Source organism: Zootoca vivipara, chromosome 1 (assembly GCF_963506605.1).
Source record: "Zootoca vivipara chromosome 1, rZooViv1.1, whole genome shotgun sequence".
Lineage (NCBI taxonomy): Eukaryota > Metazoa > Chordata > Lepidosauria > Squamata > Lacertidae > Zootoca > Zootoca vivipara.
Window position 1 is genome coordinate 39,442,975 of NC_083276.1, and position 20,778 is coordinate 39,463,752.

Sequence of the window (20,778 nt, forward strand, 5' to 3'; positions counted from 1 at the left end):
AATTTATTTCCTGTGATTCACGCAGACTGAAGTTGTTCTTGCATTTAGTTGAACCATAATGTTGCAGTTTCCAACAAGTGCAGCATTTCCTAGTGATTATTTGGCATTCAGGATTTGGGAAAGGAAAGGGAGGGAGGGACCCCATGACTTGTTCTCAATCCTCCCTAGAGGGCAGATGAAATATTGTCCTAGCAGGCCCCCACTCTTTCCCAGATTTGAATTCTGTGCTCATACTTGCTGCGTTGGATTCTCTCAGGAAGAAGGGAGGTGCATCTGTGAATTTTTTTATTTTTATTCTTTGCTGAAAACAGTTGATTATGATAATGACAGCCCAAGTGAGAGATTCATTATGCAGCAGAGGCTTCCACACCTCAAGATCACAGAAGATGGGTTTCAGGTTTGTACTGTAACAAGCAGAGTAGAAGAAGAAATACTTTCTTCATGTACAAGTCAGGCAAAGGAAAAGCTTGCCAAAGAGTACTTTGCATTCAGAGTCTCTCGGTACAAATTTGAATTTTCTTTATAGTGCAACCAAGCAGTTGAATTGGTCTGTCACTCCTTTTCTCCTCTTCTTACTTTCTCACCAAACCAAAATATTTCAAGATACTGACTGAATAGATAGATGGATCCTACCTGAAATGTAAGCTAATTCTACATAACGATGAGTTTTATGAGTAGAATTGTAGCAAAGAAAAAGCCTTTACTATTTAGTTTGCTCATTAATTCATGTTTCTCCTCTTCTGGATTGCTGGGTTCCTCTTGAGCTCATAGTGACAGAAGCAGGTTCATAGCATTTTGCCTAATTAAACTGGAATAGTATTCTGTATAACTACTTTGCATGAGAGAAGGAAAAATAGACCATTAACTTGGAACTTTACTGAATTTACTTTCCTTCTGAAGTTGAGGACAGGAGATCCTTTTTCCTGCTTTAAGGGGGAGAATGTCATATTTGGAATTCCTTTTTCTAGTCTGTTCTGTGAAAACTGACATTCGTCAACATCCCAAACTTAGGCTTGTCAGATAAAAGAATAGAAACACAAATAAACTCAACATCCTCTAGACATTTTAGAAAGATGAGGCATGTATACAATCCTTTCAACTCTGACCTTTGTAACTTTAATTGACATATTGGAAACGTCTATGGGTTATTTAATAAAACTAAGAGGTACTTCACTCTGGGAAAAAGTTGCAAACATTAAGGCAACAATAGCTATTTGCGCATACATAATAGGGCCTGCAAAATCAAAGGATAGCTTCTTTGATTATGATGACGATGATGATGACTGTTTATCAAGAATAACAGTTGATGTTAAAGATCTATCTTGCATAAGTACACAGTGTGAGAGAGACAGAGAAAAAGTTATATAAAATAAGGGTGAAATACAAAAAGTTTAAAAATGCTTATATGAAGGTATGCCTATAGAAATAAAGGATCTTTCTCTGATCTGACTTCCATCTCTGTCATCTTGTCTCACTGTGATTGCACAACAGTTCCATCACAACAATCAGCATGATGGTTTGGGGCTTCTCAAGTAAGAATGGGCACTCCCTTAAAACTAGAAACACAAATCTGTAAGTGAGCTTTTAAAGACTTCCTTGACACTCCTTAAGAAACTTCAGTGAAATTTAGTGCTAGGGAATGTGTAATGCATGAGTTGCAGATCAGGAACTCATTTAAACCAGGATGAGAGTCTATTTTCTCATTAAAAAGACTGTGTGATTAATTTATTATGATTTCCGGTGGAATTAGCAGTATAGATTACCGTACCCTTTGAAACTTGTGATGGTTGAGAGTAAAAATTATACGAATTCTTGAACTTTATGTTTCCATTTGCTCCACTTTTGCATGTGTTTTAGGGAAACATGCTGGTGTGTGTGTGTGTGTGTGTGTGTGTGTGTGTGTGTGTGTGGAGCTGGTGCAAAAAATAGAAAAGGGGTACCCCACATTCCACCATGGCTAGCATGAGCACCTAGGGTTGCCAAACTCAATAGAGGACAGAACTTCTGTGGCTTTAATTGCCCTGCTCTCTTTTGAGTCTGGAAACCTTAAAGAGAAACCAGCAGACCCTTTGTTTAATTTCCAAGCAAAGGGTCTGCCGGTTTCTCTTTAAGGTTTCCAGACTCAAAACAGAGCAGGGCAATTAAAGGCACAGAAGTCCTGTCCTCTATTGAGTCTGGCAACCCTATCAGAGCAGCAAGGCTTGGGATGTGGCAGTGAGTCCACCACTTCTTTCAGTCCCACTGCTAGACTTCCCAATTCTAGCAATTCTGTACAACAAAATATCTAAATACAAGTACAAATGTATTTGGGTATAACAAACAATGTCTAGGTAACCTTTATCAGTTAAAGAGAGTTTTCCTTCTGTTGAAGTCTCATGTGATTCTGATCAGTGGTAATTGGAGGATATAGTGGCTGTTTCAGACTACCCTGATATAAAAGGCTCTGATCTTACATGCATGGCCCTACCAGTGTAGAACAGCAATAAAGTAACTCCTTTTAACCATTATAAGGGCAAAGGGGGAGTTGAAAATGTGATAAGAGAAGCTTGCTGGACAATTTTAAGTGGCTCTTCTTAGGAAGCAAATGTGCAAACATAATGATCTTTTACTTGGTTTAGGCTTTAGTGCAGTGGAGTATTTTGATCCAATCTGTACCCATTCATTTCTTACCAAATTAAGACAGTGCACAACTGAATACAAACAGGACCATTTCTGCCAACACTGTTGTCATGGTTACCAGTAGTGAGTGATACTGCCTTGCCACACATTCTGATGCAAGGCTGTCACAACCACCCTGGTATTTTGAGTTTGGTGAGACCAGATTTTTTTACATTGTTTTGACTTTTTTTTTCAGTCAATAAATTGTCAGCATCCTTTTTTTTTAAAATCAATACCATCAGGAATTCATGCAAATAGCTTGAGGACTAAGCCTTGGAAACACTTCTTGAAGACCTAGTGGTGTATCACCTAGATTTTTGGCTTACTACTGCACTGTGTAGCACTCTGCTGAACATTTTTGGACAAGCCAGGAATGTTGAATAGTCCACTCAGTTAGAAGGATCTGGTAAACCGCAACTGTAGCTAGGGAGAGAATTGCAAAAGGCAAATTAAATATTAGTAAGAAGCTTTATTGTACTAGCCACAGGCCATGACAAAACCATACAAACACTATCAGAAAAAGAATTATCTATACATCTATATATATAAAAAACCAGAACCTCTGCCTAAACCATCGGAATCATAAAATACAGGTGCATGCATAAATTGGGGGGGTCTCCACACAGCATACGGTAGTTTCCTATTTAGACCTCTGAATTGCTAAGAAGTGTGCATTTAAGTAGTGTTGTTGAAGATGTGAATGTTTTGAATAGTGCTCTCACGTGTGGAGAGTCCTCTTCCTTCGGTAACATCACAGATAAGAATTGACGAGCAGTTGATATAGTCCTTTTATTACAGCATCATGTTGCAAGCACAAATACACAGCTCTCCGCAAGGAGGGCAGTTGGCTACTCTAAATCCGACTTCCGACTTCTGCAGCATTTTAGGCTCCAACGGAAAGTCCCTCCCTCCCTCTGACTCCTTTGTTCTCTGATATGTTCGTTCAGACCTCCCAAGTTCGTGGGGAGGGGGGTGCCCACACTCTCAAGTCATGTCTCGACTAGCTGCCCCCTCCCTTCTGGCTCCCTTGTCATTATCTCGTAACTGGGTAACTCCTCCCTAAGCTGTTCAGCTTCTCTCTCTCTCTCTCTCTCTCTCTCTCTCTCTCTCTCTCTCTCTCTCTCTCTCTCTCTCTCTCTCTCTCTCTCTCTCTCTCTGACTCTCTCTCTGACTCTTCCCCCTCCAGCTTTCCATCAGAGAGAAGCTGGTCTCCCATAGACAAGTGCAAATGACACTACTGTGAATGTTTAAATCACATTCAACTAAATGGAGAAGCTAACTGCTTTTTCTCACCTCTCTCTTTCAGTAATAGTTATGCCCGTGTGCGAGCTGTGGTGATGACCCGTGATGACTCAAGCGGTGGATGGTTACCACTTGGAGGGGGTGGACTAAGCTATGTCACCGTTTTCAAAGTCATTCACCAGGAAGAAAATGGCTGTGCTGATTTTCTTATACATGGGGAGCGTCTCAGGGATAAAACGGTAAAGACAACTGTTTCTTTCTTGTGCCATTATGAACATTCATATTTCTGTGTATCTTTCTAATCTGGACATTTTGGGAGTCAGGTACTTTTATGATAATAGTTTCATTTTGTTAATTGACAAAAATAACAAAAACAAGCAAATGTCTGAGACAGAGGAGAGTGTTTATTTTAATTTTTAAAAATTGCCTCTCATTTCATAACCCAAATAATATTTCACACTAGGCTATAAAAAAATCACAGTAAAGCTATAAAACAAAACAATAAGAATAGGAATGTAGTCTAGAATACTGTTACACCAAGTTCTATTTTTAAAGCTAGACCAATTCAAACTGGGCTTCAATCATTTTGGCAAACTTAAAACTAATCACGTTTAAGAACTAGAAATGGTGGGATAGAATGCATAAATATGACATTAATTTTACATGGAAACAGAGTTTCATTCATTTATAAAATATTTATATACCACTCACAGCAATATATCACAGCAGTTTGCAACAATGAAAAACTATAAAACCATACAGTAAAATCATAAAAAAATAAAAACAAGTTAAAAGCAAAAGTTTGTGCCAGAACAGAAGCATTGCACAGGTGCGGGCACTTTTTGCCAATTCCACTTTCCCATTGCAGCACCCTGCAACCCAAATCTGTTCCCGATAGTTCAGGGACCTTTCCGTGCAACATGGAAGGTGGTGCAGAGACTTCCGGGGGACTGCCCAAAGTTGCCTTCCTTTTTCTTACATCAGTGGATGCCTCATTTGGATCAGAAGTGCTTCTGCAAACAGGACAACAACTTTGTGTTTTATACAGAATTGCTTTTTTTTTTTTTAAACATACTTTTTATTAATTTTACAAAATACAAAAAAACAAAAAAACGGTACATACTTAAACCCCTTTTCCACCTCCTTCCTACCCACCCACATGGGTCCTCCCCTGCCACAGAAGTATCCCATGTTTGTGAACAGTCAGAAATGGTCCATTTTATGCTTGGATTTCTGTCCTCCTCCCCCTCCCCTGACCCCAAAGCCCCCCCCTGCCACCAGGGAGCTCCAGCAAACCAGGGCAGTACGCAGGAGGACATCCATCCAACCATCTATTGTTATACCAAAAAAAGAGAAAAATAGAAATAGGAAAAAAAGGGGAAAAAGAAAGGGCGAAGAAAAAAAAGAAAAAGAAAAAAACAATACAAAACAGAAAAATTTTTCTTGCATTCATAGTTGAAAAACCATATTTTATGGGCTTCCCCTCCCCCCCTTCCCCGGTTTTCATCCCTTTTTTATCATCTGCAACAGTTTCTTACTTTATAAAAATACACCTTTGTATCTTATACAACTTATAAATCAATTGTTAACATTTTCATCTAATATTCAAATCACTGAAAATTCAAACTCCCATTTTCTCTTCCCGTGCCTAATTTTTTTTTTCTCCCTCTATAAGCCTCCATATTTTCACATTTTCCAAAATCCATTCACTTTTAAAACTATAACTATTCTCAATTTAACCTTACATCCCCGATTACCGGCTCCACCCCCCCCAATCCAGCAAATTCCAAAATCAGCAGACCAGTTATAAACCTGTTAATCCATCCTTATAATCACAACATCACTTTCCCTTCACCCCACCCCCTGTTTACAGTCTCTTGCCATCCAGGTCACCATACAGGACCCCTGAATTTCTTCTCTTCTCTGCATATTTTTTCCTTCTTCCCTGTGGGCGTTCTGGAGTTCCAATAATACCAATCGTGCCCCCCTCAAAGACAGGGCACTCCATCCAACTTTTTGTAGAGTAGAGTCATCATTTTTTTCATGGTGTGTTTCATTTTGTGTTGAATCATCACAGTCCTCATCTTCATCTTTTCCTTCCCCATCATTGTCATTCTCACATTGCTCTTTTTCAGTGTCAAAAGCTTCATCTCCTAGAAAATCATATTCCGCCATCACCTCCTGAAATTTCTGCTGTAACTCCTGTCGTCGTGTCTCCTCTTGACATAACTCTATTCTTGTTTCCCACATTAAGGTCAAAACAGACCGCTGGAACTCAGGGGAACACTTTTTTGTTGACATATTTCAGTCCTGCCAAGGTCAAAACTTATCACGTGGGGTGGAATATGATCACAGTTTATTTTCTCGACTCCATTTTAACAAGCTGGCTGCATTCTTCAAGTCTTGTTAACAATAAAGTTCGAACTCACATTTCACAAGCACTTAAGCCAAAAAAGAAATTCCACAAAGTCCAGAAATACAAAGTGAAGTAAAAATTGACTTATAAATCCTGATCAACTCACTGAATTGCCTAGGCTGCCGGCTCCCGAGGGAAAGAAAGGTTTTTCTTAGGCTTTACCTCATTGCTGCAGGGCAGTCATAAACCACAGTCTCTCTCCCCTTTTCACCCTGCATCAAAGGGGATATTCTCTTTGATGCCTTTGAGGGATCCTTTTGAATTACAAATCTTCTGTTTATGGCTTCGGGTTTCTATTTACTGTCTCTTTGTTGCCGTGGGGGGGGGGGTGGCTTCCTCTTTTCTCCCCTCTCTCCCAGACCAAATTGTTTTATAATCCAAATCGTGAGGTTACTTACAGTCTTTTCCAATCGTTTTATTTTCGGAAGAATCCAGCGCTCTCCGCCTTCGGCTTGAAGCTTCTCCCTGCTAGAATAACGTTGCCGCTCAAAATGGCCCCCGCGACTTCTACCCTCCTCGCTCCGGAGCTCTTATTAGAGCTAACCGAAGAGTTGGGGAGTCCGGATTGGGTCTGTGCCGAGCAAATTGCCCTCGGGACGCCCTTCCCGAGGTTCTAAGGGGCGCAGCGTTGCTCTCGCTGCCCTCCCCACTCCTAGCAGAGACGGGCCGTCTCGGAGACGAGACGAAACCCCGCCGATCGACGCTGGCGCTGAATCCGGAAGCCTATACAGAATTGCTTAATGCGTGTTCGATACAACTACCCACAGAATCACTGGAAACCAGGAGCCCTTTAAATGTTACCTGAAACCTAATTGAAGTCACTTCCAAGATTGGCTCCCTCAAAGCTGGGATTACATATGCAGGGCCCTTCCACAAGGGCAGAAGCCAGCCACATAAGTTCAAGCCATTCAGTCAGCATCCCCACTGTAAAATATCTTCATAGCCAGTCCCTGCCCCTGTGGTTTGGTCCCTAAATTTGTTAACGCCAGCCTTGTAGGAGCCACTTCCACCACCCAGCACATGGCAATCCAAAGAAATAAATAAATATTTATTTGGGGGTATATTTATTTATGTATTTGGGGGGTATTCTTGTTATTATTGTGCATTTTGTGTTTTTTATCTTGTATTTTTATGTTGTGAATAGCCCTGAGCTCTACAGTTGAAGGGCAATACACAAACTCAATTAATAATAAATAATTTGTGTCCTAAATAATGTTTCCGCCATTTAAACTACTCATAAGGCTTTCTTTTAATATGCATTGCTATCCTGTAAGACCATCTCCTGTGTTCATGCTACCAGCTGAGCTGCTGATATGTGATGTAAATCTTTTCATGAATGTGGTTTGGGTCGGGTTTTATTTGTAGTGCTGAAAATTATTCTTACATTTTTGAATGAGTATCTTGAGAGATGACATGTCCAATGACATGAAGCAATGTGTTCCAGATAGATATAGATAGATTTCTATTTTTTTGTGTGTGTGGCAGACCTTAGCGTGGGAACAGAAATAATTGGTTAGTACAGGCGAAACAAGGGTGCGGGTCCCGCTGTGGGTTAAACCACAGAGCCTAGGGCTTGCCGATCAGAAGGTCGGCGTTTCGAATCCCCACGACAGGTTGAGCTCCTGTTGTTCGGTCCCAGCTCCTGCCCACCTAGCAGTTCAAAAGCACGTCAAAGTGCAAGTAGATAAATAGGTACCACTCCGGCGGGAAGGTAAACGGCATTTCTGTGTGCTGCTCTGGTTCACCAGAAGTGGCTTTGTCATGCTGGCCACATGACCTGGAAGCTGTATGCCGACTCCCTTGGCCAATAACACGAGATGAGTGCCGCAACCCCAGAGTCGGTCACGACTGGACCTAATGGTCAGGGGCCCCTTTACCTTTACCTTTACAGATGAAACAGTGGTATTGGCTAGAATTTGAGGCGGGCTTAAGCATATTACCAGATGCTGTGGGGTGATAGTCAAGGATATACCATATTCACTTGAGTCTAATGTGCCATCGAAACTAACGTGCACCTCATTTTTCAGAACCTTGAAACCAAAAAAGTATTTGCCGGCGAATGTAAACGTGCCATCAAATATAATACGCACCTTAATTTTCGCAACGTTATTTGGCCAAAAAAGGTGGTGTCACAGTGGCCGGAGTGGACTACTTCAGAGTAACGACGCTACGCAGCTCTGCATTTTATTCTTTTATTGGTGCTGCGTATTTACAGTGCTCAAGTCATTGCTATTTACACGGAGCGATGTTGTCAGTCGGTTTCAGAACCTCCTAATGGCTTTTGGCGCGTCTTTCTCCAACACAAAAGCTTTGGCAGACCCATCCTCTTGCCCCTCCTCTTCCTGCGTAATTCTGGAGTTGGAGGGATGGGTCTTCCCCCCTTGCTTGCCCCTTCCTGTCCCACCTGGGACCCTGGCTCCTCTACCTTGCCTGAGCCTCGGACACGACTTCCTGCTTCCCCACTGGAATCGGAACTCTCCCTGCTTTCCCCTTTGCTCGGGGACGGGCTTGAACTCAGGAGGGGAGGGACTTCGCGATATCCCCTGTCCCTCACATCCACCCCCCTCCCAAGCTCTCCTTCACCCCTCCCCAGGCCCCCCCCATGTGTCGGTGACGACTGGAAGCCTAAGAACTCAGTGCTCTCCGAGCCCGTTGGTGTGAATACCTCCCCCCAGTCCTGCGAGCCCCCCCCTTCCGCCTGGGCGGACGGGAATCCCAAAAAGTCCGTGGCGTCAGAGCTGGTGGGGGTAAAAACGTTCTGCCAATCTGCTCCTTCCTCTGACTGGGTGGATCTCGGTGACACCCATACCTCATCCTCTGGTTCCTCAAACTCCGCTTCCCAGCGCCATGGTGAGCTGCTCTCCCGTGCCTCCTCCTCCTCCCCCTCCCTTTCCATGTGCCAGGGCTTGGGTCTGTGGGGAAAGAGGGCGTGAAATTCTTCCACCAAGAATTCCTCCTGTATCTGAGTGGCTGGGACCCATTCATTCTGGGACGGTGGAGCATCCTCCCATGCCATGAGGTACTCCAGTCCCCCCACCCCCCACCTTGAATCCAGGATGGCCGTGGCCTCATTGAGTTGCTCCCTGCCTTCCCTCTCCCCCCCTCCCTCGGGGGTTTGTTCGCTGTCTCGGAGCCTGCTGCTTTCCCTGTACGGCGACAGCAGCGATCTATGAAACACTGGATGCACCCTCATGTCCTCTGGCAGTGCCAGCCTGTATGCCACCGGGTTTACCTGTTGCGTGACCGTGAAGGGGCCCAGCCTTTTGGGTGCCAGCTTTTTGCACCTCCCTCTGGTGGGAAGGCCCTCCGAGGACAACCACACCTTGTCCCCCACCCTGATGACCTCCCCTTGTCGCCTGTGGCGATCTGCCCCCTTTTTGTACGCTTCCTTGGCCCTCTCCAAGTGTTCTCTGAGCTGCTGGTGCACCGTCTCCAGTTCCTCTGCCCAATCCTCAGCCTGTGGGCCCTCCTCCTCCTCCTCCTCCCTCTCCCTCTCTGGGAAAGATCTGAGGTCGCGCCCGTAATTGGCCTTAAAGGGCGACACCCCTGTGGAGACGTGCACTGCATTGTTGTAGGCAAATTCTGCTAGTGGCAAGCGATCCACCCAGTCCGTTTGCCGCTGGCTGACGTAGCATCTCAGGTACTGCTGCAGAATGGCGTTGACCCTCTCCGCTTGTCCGTTGGTCTGCGGGTGTCTAGCCGTCGACAAGCTGACCTCCACCTGCAGGAGGTTCATGAGCCGCCGCCAGAACCTGGAAACAAATTGGCGGCCACGATCCGAAATAACCCTTAAAGGTAATCCATGCAGTCTGAAAATGTGATCAACAAACAGTTTGGCTGTCTCTTCTGCCGAGACTGCCCTGGCACACGGTATAAAGTGACACATTTTGGACATAAGGTCCACCACCACCAACACTGCAGTCTTACCCCTGGACGAAGGCAGATCTGTGATGAAGTCCATGGACACCACTTCCCACGGCCTGTGTGGTGTGGCTAAGGGCTCCAGCAACCCTGGTGGCGCTGCTCTGACCACCTTCGCCCGCTGGCAGGTGGTACAGCCCCTTACATAGTCTCGAACATCTTCCCGCACCCCTGGCCACCAGAAGTGTCTCATGACTAGGTGAGCGGTTTTGTCCCTTCCAAAATGCCCCGCTGTAGGGTTGTCGTGCATCTGCTTGAGGACCGTACGTCGAAGCTGGGTGGTGGGTAGGTACAGCGCACCCTTGTAGAAAAGCAGCCCTCTGCGTTCTGCAAAGTCTTTTGCCTGCTCCCTCCCCCCTCTCAGTTCTCTGAAGATGCGGTTGGCAAATTCATCCGCTGCCGTCAGTGCTGTGAGTTCTGCCTCGCTCACCACAGCTGCTCCGCAGGACCATGCCGACGGGGGGAAAATGTGCCTTGGGGCTGGTGGCGCCTCCTCCTCCATGTACTCTGGCTTGCGGGAGAGGGCATCCGCCCTGACATTCTGCTCCCCCGGGATGTAGTGGATGGAGAAGTTGAAGTTCGAGAAGAACTCTGCCCACCGTATCTGCCGCTGGTTGAGCACCCTGGCAGTTCTCCAGAACTCCAGGTTCTTGTGGTCTGTGCACACCTGGATGGGGTGCTTCGCGCCCACCAGGAAGTGTCGCCAGTGCTGGAACGCAGCGTAGATCGCAAGAAGTTCCCTATCAAACACTGTGTAGTTGCGTTCAGGCTGTGTCAGCTTCCTGGAGAAGAAGGCACAGGGTCTCCACTCCCTGTTGGCGTCCAGTTGCAACAAAATTGCGCCCACAGCTTTTTCAGAAGCATCTGTCTCAATGCGTAGGGGCGCGTCCTGCACCACATGGAACAGGTTTTGGTCTGAGGCGAACACTCTCTTGAGGCTTTCGAACGCTGCTTGCGCCTCTGGTGTCCACTTGAACTTCTGCTTGCCTCTCAGGCAGTCCGTGATGGGAGCCGTAACGCGAGAGAAGTTCTTGATGAACTTCCTGTAGAAGTTAGCGAAGCCTAGTAGGCGTTGGGCATCTTTGCGCGTCCTGGGGCTGTGCCAGTCCAGGATGGCCTGCACCTTGTCCTTGTCCATCGCCAGCCCCTTGTCTGACAGCTTGTAGCCCAGGAAGTCCACCTCTTTGGTGTGAAACTTGCACTTCTCCAGCTTCACATACAGGTGGTTCTCCTTCAGGCGTTGCAACACCTCTCTGACATCTTTCACATGCTGCACTGGGTCATTCGAGTAGATAAGGATGTCATCTAGGAAGACCAAGCATTTCCTGAAGAGGAGGGACCCCAGGACGTGGTGCATGAAGGCCTGGAAGCATGCTGAGCCCCCTTGCAAACCGAAGGGCATCACCAGATATTCAAAAGAGCCCAGAGGCGTGAACATCGTGGTTTTCCATTCATCTCCTTCCCGGATCCTGATCAAGTTGTACGCCCCCCTTAGGTCCAGCTTGGTGAAAATCTTGCCCCTGCGTGCCGCTGTCAGGAGATCATCCACTCTGGGCATGGGGAAAGCCACGGGCTCTGTCACCGAATTCAGCCGTCTAAAGTCCACCACAAGACGGCGCTGTTGCGTGTCTTTCTTGTCCACCCAGAAGACCGGGCTGCCCCCTGCTGCCTTGCTTTCCCTTATGAACCCCCGCTTGAGGTTCTTGTCGATGAAAGCGCGCAGATCCTCCAGCTCCTGGTCTGACATGGCGTACAGCTTGGCTGGGGGTATCGTCGCCCCTGGCACCAGGTTGATCTGGCAGTCAAAAGGCCTGTGCGGGGGTAGGTGGTCGGACTCCGCTTCGCTGAAGACCTCCTGCAGGTCCCAGTACTGCTTGGGTATTGCCTCACCCCCTTTGATATGCATGGTGGCCACCGTGGCTATCGGAGGCCCCTCCCCTGGTTGGTGCTGCATGCAATGTTCCAGACAAAAGTCTGACCCAAACGTGATGCACCTCTGGTGCCAACTGATGGAGGGGTCGTGGCGCGCCAGCCAGCTCATGCCCAAGACGATGGGGGGGTCTGAGATGGTGGTGACGTTGAATGCCAGTGTCTCTGAGTGCCTTCCCACCGTCATTCTCATGGGGGGGGTTTGATGTGTGATGGCCCCGCCCAGCAGCTCCCTGCCGTCAATGGTTGCTACGTGCAGAGGAAAATCCAACTGCAAAAGCTGGATTTGGTGCTCTTCTGCAAAGCTTCTCGAGAAGAAGTTGGCGGACGCCCCACTGTCAATTAAGGCGAGGACCGTCAGGGGATAGCCATTTGGGAGCGTTAGCGTGACTTCTAGAACCACTCCTGCTCTGGGAGGGGTGGGCTGGCTCTGCACCTCTCTGTGCGGGTGGGCGGGCTGGGGCTGTTGTCTGCTGACTGTGCCTGGCTGCTGCCCCTTGTCTCCTGCAGCCAGGCTTTCCCGTTTCCCTGCTGTGGTGCTGCGTCAGTGGGGGAGGGCACCACCGTTCCCGCCTTTCCTTGCCACTCCCTGCGATGTGGGCAGTCTCTGACGAGATGCTGGGGTGAGTTGCAGAGAAAGCAATTCCCGCCCCTTCCCTCCTTGCGTCTTGGCGCCGCTGGGGTTTGAAAAGCCCGCGCGCGCGCGCTATCAATCTGCATGGGCTCCTGGTCCTGGCTGGCTCCAGGCGTGGCCTGAAAGGGTTGTTGAGGGAGTGGCTTCTCCTGCGACCGTGGGAACCAAGCCCGCTTTGCACGCGTCGCTTGCTTGTCGTTCCACCGGGATTCCTGCCTCACCCCCACCGCCAGAGCTGCTTTGCTCAGCTGATCCATAGTACTGGGCTTTGGACCTCTCGAGAGTTCATCCTTCACCTCCTCGCTCAAACCCAAGTAAAACGCAGCTTGCATGGGAGGCGAATCCAAAACCCACCCCAGTCTGTGCACCAGCATGGTGAATTTCGCCCAATATGCGCGAACTGTCATATTTCCTTGGCGTAAATTATGCAGTTCCTCCTTAGTCTGGTCCAAATGACTATCGGACGAATACATCGTCCTCAAACCTTCTAGAAATTGTTGGACATTTTTCATGCAAGGATTCTTGGTTGCGATTAATGGTCTTAGCCACTCCCTGGCTGCTCCGGTGAGATGTTCCACAATAAACGCTACTCTGTGCTCATCATCGGGGAACTCATTCTGGTGCAGCTCAAGAGCATACACGATCTCAGTCTCAAAGCCCTGAAACTCCTTCGGGTCTCCATTGAACTTGCTTACAAGGGTCCCTGCTCTCCTTCCTGGCAGCACTTGGACTTGGGGAGCCCCTCCCGCCTTGTTTTTCTCTGCATCCAGCTTGTTTTGGAGGTCTACCGCCACCGCCCTTAAATGCTGCTCTTTTTCCTGGAGCTCTCTCACCTGTTCCGCAAGTTGTAGCCGGTCGTCCTGGACCTTCTTAGTCTCCTCTTTAGCTGCCTTCAATTCTCCCTGCGCCTGCAGCGACAGCTGTTGCAGTTCTAGCTGGGCTTGCTCAGCGACCTGCCGCCACTTCTCCGCCTCGGACACGCTCATCCCGGCAACTCCGAAGTAGCCCAAAAATGATTAGGAGGTTGCTGTCACAGTGGCCGGAGTGGACTACTTCAGAGTAACGACGCTACGCAGCTCTGCATTTTATTCTTTTATTGGTGCTGCGTATTTACAGTGCTCAAGTCATTGCTATTTACACGGAGCGATGTTGTCAGTCGGTTTCAGAACCTCCTAATGGCTTTTGGCGCGTCTTTCTCCAACACAAAAGCTTTGGCAGACCCATCCTCTTGCCCCTCCTCTTCCTGCGTAATTCTGGAGTTGGAGGGATGGGTCTTCCCCCCTTGCTTGCCCCTTCCTGTCCCACCTGGGACCCTGGCTCCTCTACCTTGCCTGAGCCTCGGACACGACTTCCTGCTTCCCCACTGGAATCGGAACTCTCCCTGCTTTCCCCTTTGCTCGGGGACGGGCTTGAACTCAGGAGGGGAGGGACTTCGCGATATCCCCTGTCCCTCACAGGTGGTATTAGATTCGAGTAAATATGGTAGCACCCTCTAAAGACAAACTTCTTTTTTGCCTTGAAAGTGTTGGCTGATTGCTTATTATCCTCTTTTAAGGGGGCACCACAACTGCCCCTTTCTACCCTGCATCTTGATTTGTCATCCTATATAGATGCTGACTCCCATACGCTGAGCAACTAAATTCCTGTTGCCATTTCACAATAGCCCTAGGTAGTAACACTGAGTTATTTATTGCCTGAAAAAACAAGCAAATCCTTTCTCCACTTTTTTCTTTCTCTCTCTCAGAACTCCTCTGTAACTTTTCAGTGTGGCTCTCAATTTAAGACTGAATTTGGCCTGTTTGAGATGTGTCTCTTTTTTGCCTCCATTTGTTGTAATATGGAGTCTAAAAGAGGCTGTAAGTTCTTTTCTTTTTCAACCGCCCATCCGGCATGCCCAAATGATAGACAAATACACCCAGAAGTGCTTGTACAGGGCACCTCTAAAGTTTGATGTTTTAAACCAAAGAAAGTCTATAACCTTTTGATTTTCTTTGAGAATTATATACAATTTGCTGGCTTGGTCACCCCTTCTGATGGGATGAAACCTGCCAAATTTCTGAACGGCAGCTGCAGTGCAAGAAGAATCAGAAGGAAGCCGGGGGGGGGCACCAGAAATCCCCAGGTAATACTGGGATAGGGTTAAAATTGTCTCCCAGCAGTGACCCTTTAGCCCCAAGGGTCATTGGTGGAGAATTGGAGTTACAAGGGAGACCTCTGCATTAATTTACATATGGGAAGATATAATCCCTCTCTCAAAGTAATGTGATTGGAGTTCTCTGGGGAAATAATTCACTGTGATTAAAAAGCTAGAACTCTCCATTTAAATGAAAGATTTCCCTCTGACACCCCCCCCCCAAAAAAATAAAAATAAAAAATCTTGGTTTCACTTCTCCAAAATGTGTTTTTTGAACATCCAAGACCACAGAGCTACTCAGAAGCTTAGGAGTCCCTGCTCTGACTAATGACATCTTGTAGTGCCGTTCAACTTGGAAACATGAGAGAACCTTCCCTGGCTCACCCCAATCTATCTCGTAATTTTGGGCACACACAGAACCAATGCGCTTCCTAACGTGAACACTTGAAAGTGGGAAGAACTGGGAAGAGAAGTTTCTATCTGAGAAGAGTAGGGAGCTGTGGCAATGATTTACTAGCTCTTACCCATGAGACCAAGTTTGTTTCTGCTGCTGCTGTTTAGGCTGAGCATGTGACAATGGCATAGACACTTGTTGATGGTGGTGGGGCTAGGCAAGCATTGTGCAAGACCTCCAGGTGATTCTGCCTCTGCTGACTGACGCAGGAGGACAGCAGAAACAGCGTGGGAACTTCAGAAACTTTATTTTCACTGATCCTAGGAAATAATATATAGTATAAGAGTTACCATTAAAACAACTTTCAGAACCAACGTTTACTCAAACTATCAGGCTTGTTGCCTGGTCAGTTCATTTTCTTCCCCGCATGGTTGCTCCTTTCCCAGTTAATGTGTTAATGCGCAAAATCATAAGGAAATGTGGCAGCTTGGACTGGGTGCCAGAGGAAATTGAGAGTAGCACTGAAAGGTATGGAGCAAATGGCAACAGGAAGGAATGACACATGGGCTCAGCTGGCCAACTGGAGAGGTGTTATATTTGTCATCTCTTACATTTTCGCCTTTTGTACCTGCCATAAACCACCCATTAGGGTTTAGACCAGCCATGGCCAAACTTTGCCCTCCAGCTGTTTTGGGACTACAATTCCCATCATCCCTGGCCACTGGTCCTGTTAGTTAGGGATGATGGGCGTTGTAGTCCCAAAACAGCTGCAGGGCCAAGTTTGGCCATGCCTGGTTTAGATGAAAAACTTAATTTGTGTCATCTGCTGCAGCTCTATCCACACTGCCCGGAGTTGTCAAGTCACGCAGTATGGGTGGATCACACACTCTCCTGGTTTATTTAAAGTAGGTTTTGTTAACCTGGTTCCCCTCTGCATGTTTTAGGAGTTGTAACCCAGAACATACAGGGGGCATCAGATTCACCAAGCTTGGTATAGAACATTTCAGTCCTCTTTTTAACAATCAAGAGTGAACACAGGAAGCTTAGTATTGTCCATACTGACTGGCTTTCTAGGATTTCGGCCAGCATCCTACCTAGGAGATTGAACCTGGGACTTTTTGCATGCAAATCTTAAGCTCCACCATCACGACAGGGCCCTTCCCGCTCAGATATGCTTGCAAAAAAATTGATTGTAATTAATATTTTGTATGCTGATTTTCCAGCAACAAAGTTCACCTTAAAGCGACCCACAGTGATAGCAAAGCATTGGAAAACAACACAAATTACACTTCCAACAATTTGAGCATACAATTACAGTTTTAAAAAAAAAACCAAGCCCCATAGTAAAGTAAAACCAAAAAACTCATTTAACAATTAATGCAGTTCAATACAAACCCATAATAAGTCAAAATACTTTTAAAACAAATAAGAAGGCGTGGCAGTAGCAGGGCAGCAGCCTAAGAAACATTTTGAAAGTTGCCTCCTCTGGTATCAACCTGCTCACGGTCATTGCTTAGTTTCTGAGACTTTCCTTATAGTCCCTTTGCCAAACAAAGTGCCGAGAGAAGGGACGAAAGAGAAGAGAGCCTTTGCAGTAGAATAACCTTGCAGGACAGATTCACCAAGCCTGCTTTAAGCTTGCTCTTAAGAACCTGTTTTATTCTGTTGGACATTTTTTTCCAATGAATTGTTTGATATGTTTTTTAGCCTGCTGCTGTTACTGTGTTTTTTTAAATCATGGTGATTTAAAGTGCTAATTGGTTTCTTAAATGTGCTCATTTTTTAAAAAGTTAAAATTTAACATATATATAATTATATTTACATATATATGTGTATAGCGACATATGTGTATATTACATACATACAGACATACACATACACACGTGTGTGTGTGTGTGTGTGTGTGTATGTGTGTATATATATATATATATATATATATATATATATATATATATATAAGCTGCCATGGGTTTAATTTTACCATGGAATAGTGGGATGTAAGTGGAGTAAAACAGAGCTAGCATCACACAAGTTAAAACTTACTCTTAAAATAAAATAGAACAACAGGAATGCTTCCAGGAATGGGTGTTTTCATTCATCAGCCCCTTTTTCTGCATGAAGTGATACCGCCTGGCAGCATGACAGCTAGGATGTCGTGACTCTAACTGACTGGAGATTTCTCAAGCTTCCCTTCCTATGGCATACCATATGATGAGGTGATTAAGGGTGGGTGGATAGAAAGGGAAATCTTCATGGTTGAGCAAATTCCTGGAAAATTGAGGGGGAAATCCAAGTAACCTTTGAGCAGTTGGAATTCCCCTGTTGGAAAATGAACCAAATGTCTTAAATCAGCGTTTCTCAACCACTGTTCCGCGGCACACTAGTGTGCCGCGACGTGCGGCGACGAGAAGGGCGATTTGCATTGTCACGTGCCTGGCGGCCGCCAATGGCCAGCACTAACCCGCCGGAAAGCAATATTTCTCCTCCTCTTTCCCAAAGCTCAGTGCAAACGAGCCTGGCGGCCGCCAATACACAGCACTTACCTGCCGGAAAGCAATATTTGGCAAGTGTTTCTTACAGTCATAATTATAATATAGGGCGGCACAGAGTTAAATTTGTTAACTTTTTTAATGATGGTGTGCCTCGTGATTTTTTTCACGGAACAAGTGTGCCGTGGCCCAAAAAAGGTTGAGAAACACTGTCTTAAATTCATAGCCCATACAAATTAATGGATAAAGCATAATTTTACCACCCTTCAAACATTACTTACAATCAAATTTCATAATGGCAATGCATTGTAGTTCATATCTGAAATGATCCAGTAGCTGATGAACTTTGCTAAGGAAGGAACTTCATTAGTTCTTTTTAGAGAACATTCCTCTCAGAATCTTCCTCAACAGTACTGATTCACGGTACTTTCTGTTCCTCAGACCATCCATTCTCCTTTATCGGGCTTTTGTTTTGTTTTGTTTTAAGAAGTCTTTGACCTGACACCAGCAATTCTAAAATAGGGCTGCCTTCTGTAACAGCACTTCCTCTATCACACCAAGGCTTCAGGCAGTGAGAGATGAATTGGCTAGTACTCCAGTGGTTCAAGGTAAACTAAATAGACATGTTAAACCACTGAGCCTTGGGCTTGCTGATCAGAAGGTCGGCGGTTCGAATCCCTGTGACGGGGTGAGCTCCCGTTGCTTGGTCCCAGCTCCTGCCAACCTAGCAGTTCGAAAGCACGTCAAAATGCAAGTAGATAAATAGGAACCGCTACAGCGGGAAGGTAAACGGCGTTTCCATGTGCTGCTCTGGTTTGCCAGAAGTGGCTTTGTCATGCTGGCCACATGACCTGGAAGCTATACGCTGGCTCCCTCGTCCAATAATGCGAGATGAGCGCGCAACCCCAGAGTCGGTCACGACTGGACCTAATGGTCAGGGGTCCCTTTACCTTTACCTTTAAGGAGTCTCAAAGCAGCTAACATCCTCTACTTGCTAAGCTTTCAGACATATTTGGCTTTACATTATGAAGAATGCCTTTACCATTGTGATTGCTCGAAAACATAAAAAATATAGCTGAAAATGTGTGTGATCTTTGGCACACAAAAAATGTGCATTAGTCCCAGGAAGGAGTTTTAATCGGAATGCAGGCAAAAGGTTTGCTCGCTCAGCCTGGATGAGATGTGGTGTTACGATATACAGTAAAATCACTGTATTTTTAGTTGAAAATAACTTGTGGCAAAAGACAGGGTACAGCTTCATGAATAAGAATGTTTGCTTGATATGTTATTGACAAAGAGCCTGTCAGGTACCTTGAAAAGTGATAGCACCCAAGATATGGATTTCACTTTGGAGTGACAGAGACTATTTCTGGACTTGTTTACCCAGCTTGTTTAGATCTCTGTTGGAATGTGAAGGGTTTTCTTCTTTCTTTCTTTTCACAAAGCACCCCTGACATAATTGCACACTTCCTCCTTTATTATACTTCCCTTCCGAGATCTGGCTCCAGCCAGTCTAGTTGGAACAATTACCTTCCACTCTAACCTGGACAGGTCTGCTGCTCTTTTAAGCTATGTAAACATCAATGGAGAGTTTCTTCTATATGCGGAATTAAACATACATTCAGGCTTCAGTATTTTAGATTCTCAAATGCCACAGACTTGATGATATTTATTTTTGCTTTCCAGTTTAATAATGAGACATTTATTCTGTTATGTGTTGCACATCTTATTGTCTGGTATCCTTGCTTAACCGCAGCAAGACAAATGAATTCAAAGAGAAGGCATGGGAAGAACTTCACCATTCATGACTTTCTGAACAAAGAGAAATTGTTCACACCCTTTCTTTTACATGGTGTTCTTCCAAAGTGGATCCTTTCACAGCATTTGGAGACTTACCAAGATTAGAGTAGTCAGATGAGAGAGGTGGGCATGGATAGAAAAACCAATGTGGTGTTTTGCTTGAGTATTGGAGACCCTGGTTCAAATCCCTATTCAACCATGAAGTTCACTGGGTGACCTTTGGCCAGACATTATACACACGCATCCTAACCTCTTTTACAGGGTGAGGATATAGTGCAGGGAACTATGTATGTCACCTTGAACCCATTGGAGGAAAGGCAAGATGTGGTTGAATGAAATTGAGTAGGAAGACTGAAGGAGACCGGGCACAGTCAGTAACCCCTTGGCCAATTATTCACTAATTCCTGATTCAGGATGTTGTCTACACAGTTCAAGAATATTGTCCAAAGTTTTAGAAGACCTGGGCAGTGTTTGGAGCCAGTGTAAAGGCCAGTCAGTGTGGAAGAGAAAAGTGGCCCATGTTGCCGTCTTCAAATTCCCTTCTCCTTAATTCACCTTCTCTTAATAGAAGGCAGCCTGGGCTGGCTCCATGTGCTTTGCCTGTAATTAACTCTTACCTTCCTTTGTAAGATTAGAAAAGATCTCCTCTGATTCACCCAAGCACAAAGCGAAGTATGTGTGTGCGTACTTATCTACACTGGAATAAACTGCACAAAAGCACCTGTGGGTTCATCAACACTGTCATATTTGTTGTGGGATAAGAATCCTGGGCATTGACATGAAGTTCTAAATTGAGTAGATTCATAGGGTTCTGTTCATACCATTTAGTTGCTTTTACCTACTTGTTTTAAGTTTACAAGCTGGCCTGGCTCATACATAATGCTAAAACTGTTGTTGTTGAGTTATAAACTTTGGTTAACTCAAACCATATCTTGGCATTATGTGTGAACTCCAGCCCATAGCTGCCAAGTTATCCCTTTTTAAAAGGGATTTTCCCTTATGCTGAATAGGCTTCCTCGCGAGAAAAGGGAAAACTTGGCAGCTATGCTCCAGCCTCTTAACTATGGTTAAGGAGCTGTCACAACCGAAAAGCTGTAGCCATGAGTGAGAGCAGCAAAAATCAAAATCAAACCACTCTCAAGGTTTGACTGCTCTTGTTGG

The 20,778-nt window shown here is 45.7% G+C and overlaps 1 protein-coding gene across 1 annotated transcript in view; it reads left to right on the top strand.

The window, feature by feature from the left end:
• The window catches only part of SPRED1 (sprouty related EVH1 domain containing 1), an 82,857-nt gene that overhangs the window by 39,658 nt on the left and 22,421 nt on the right, over nt 1-20,778 (top strand). The window contains exon 2 of the mRNA XM_060273263.1: nt 3,965-4,139. Within this exon, the coding sequence (XP_060129246.1) occupies nt 3,965-4,139 (175 nt within the window). The remainder of the gene's footprint in view (nt 1-3,964; nt 4,140-20,778) is intronic.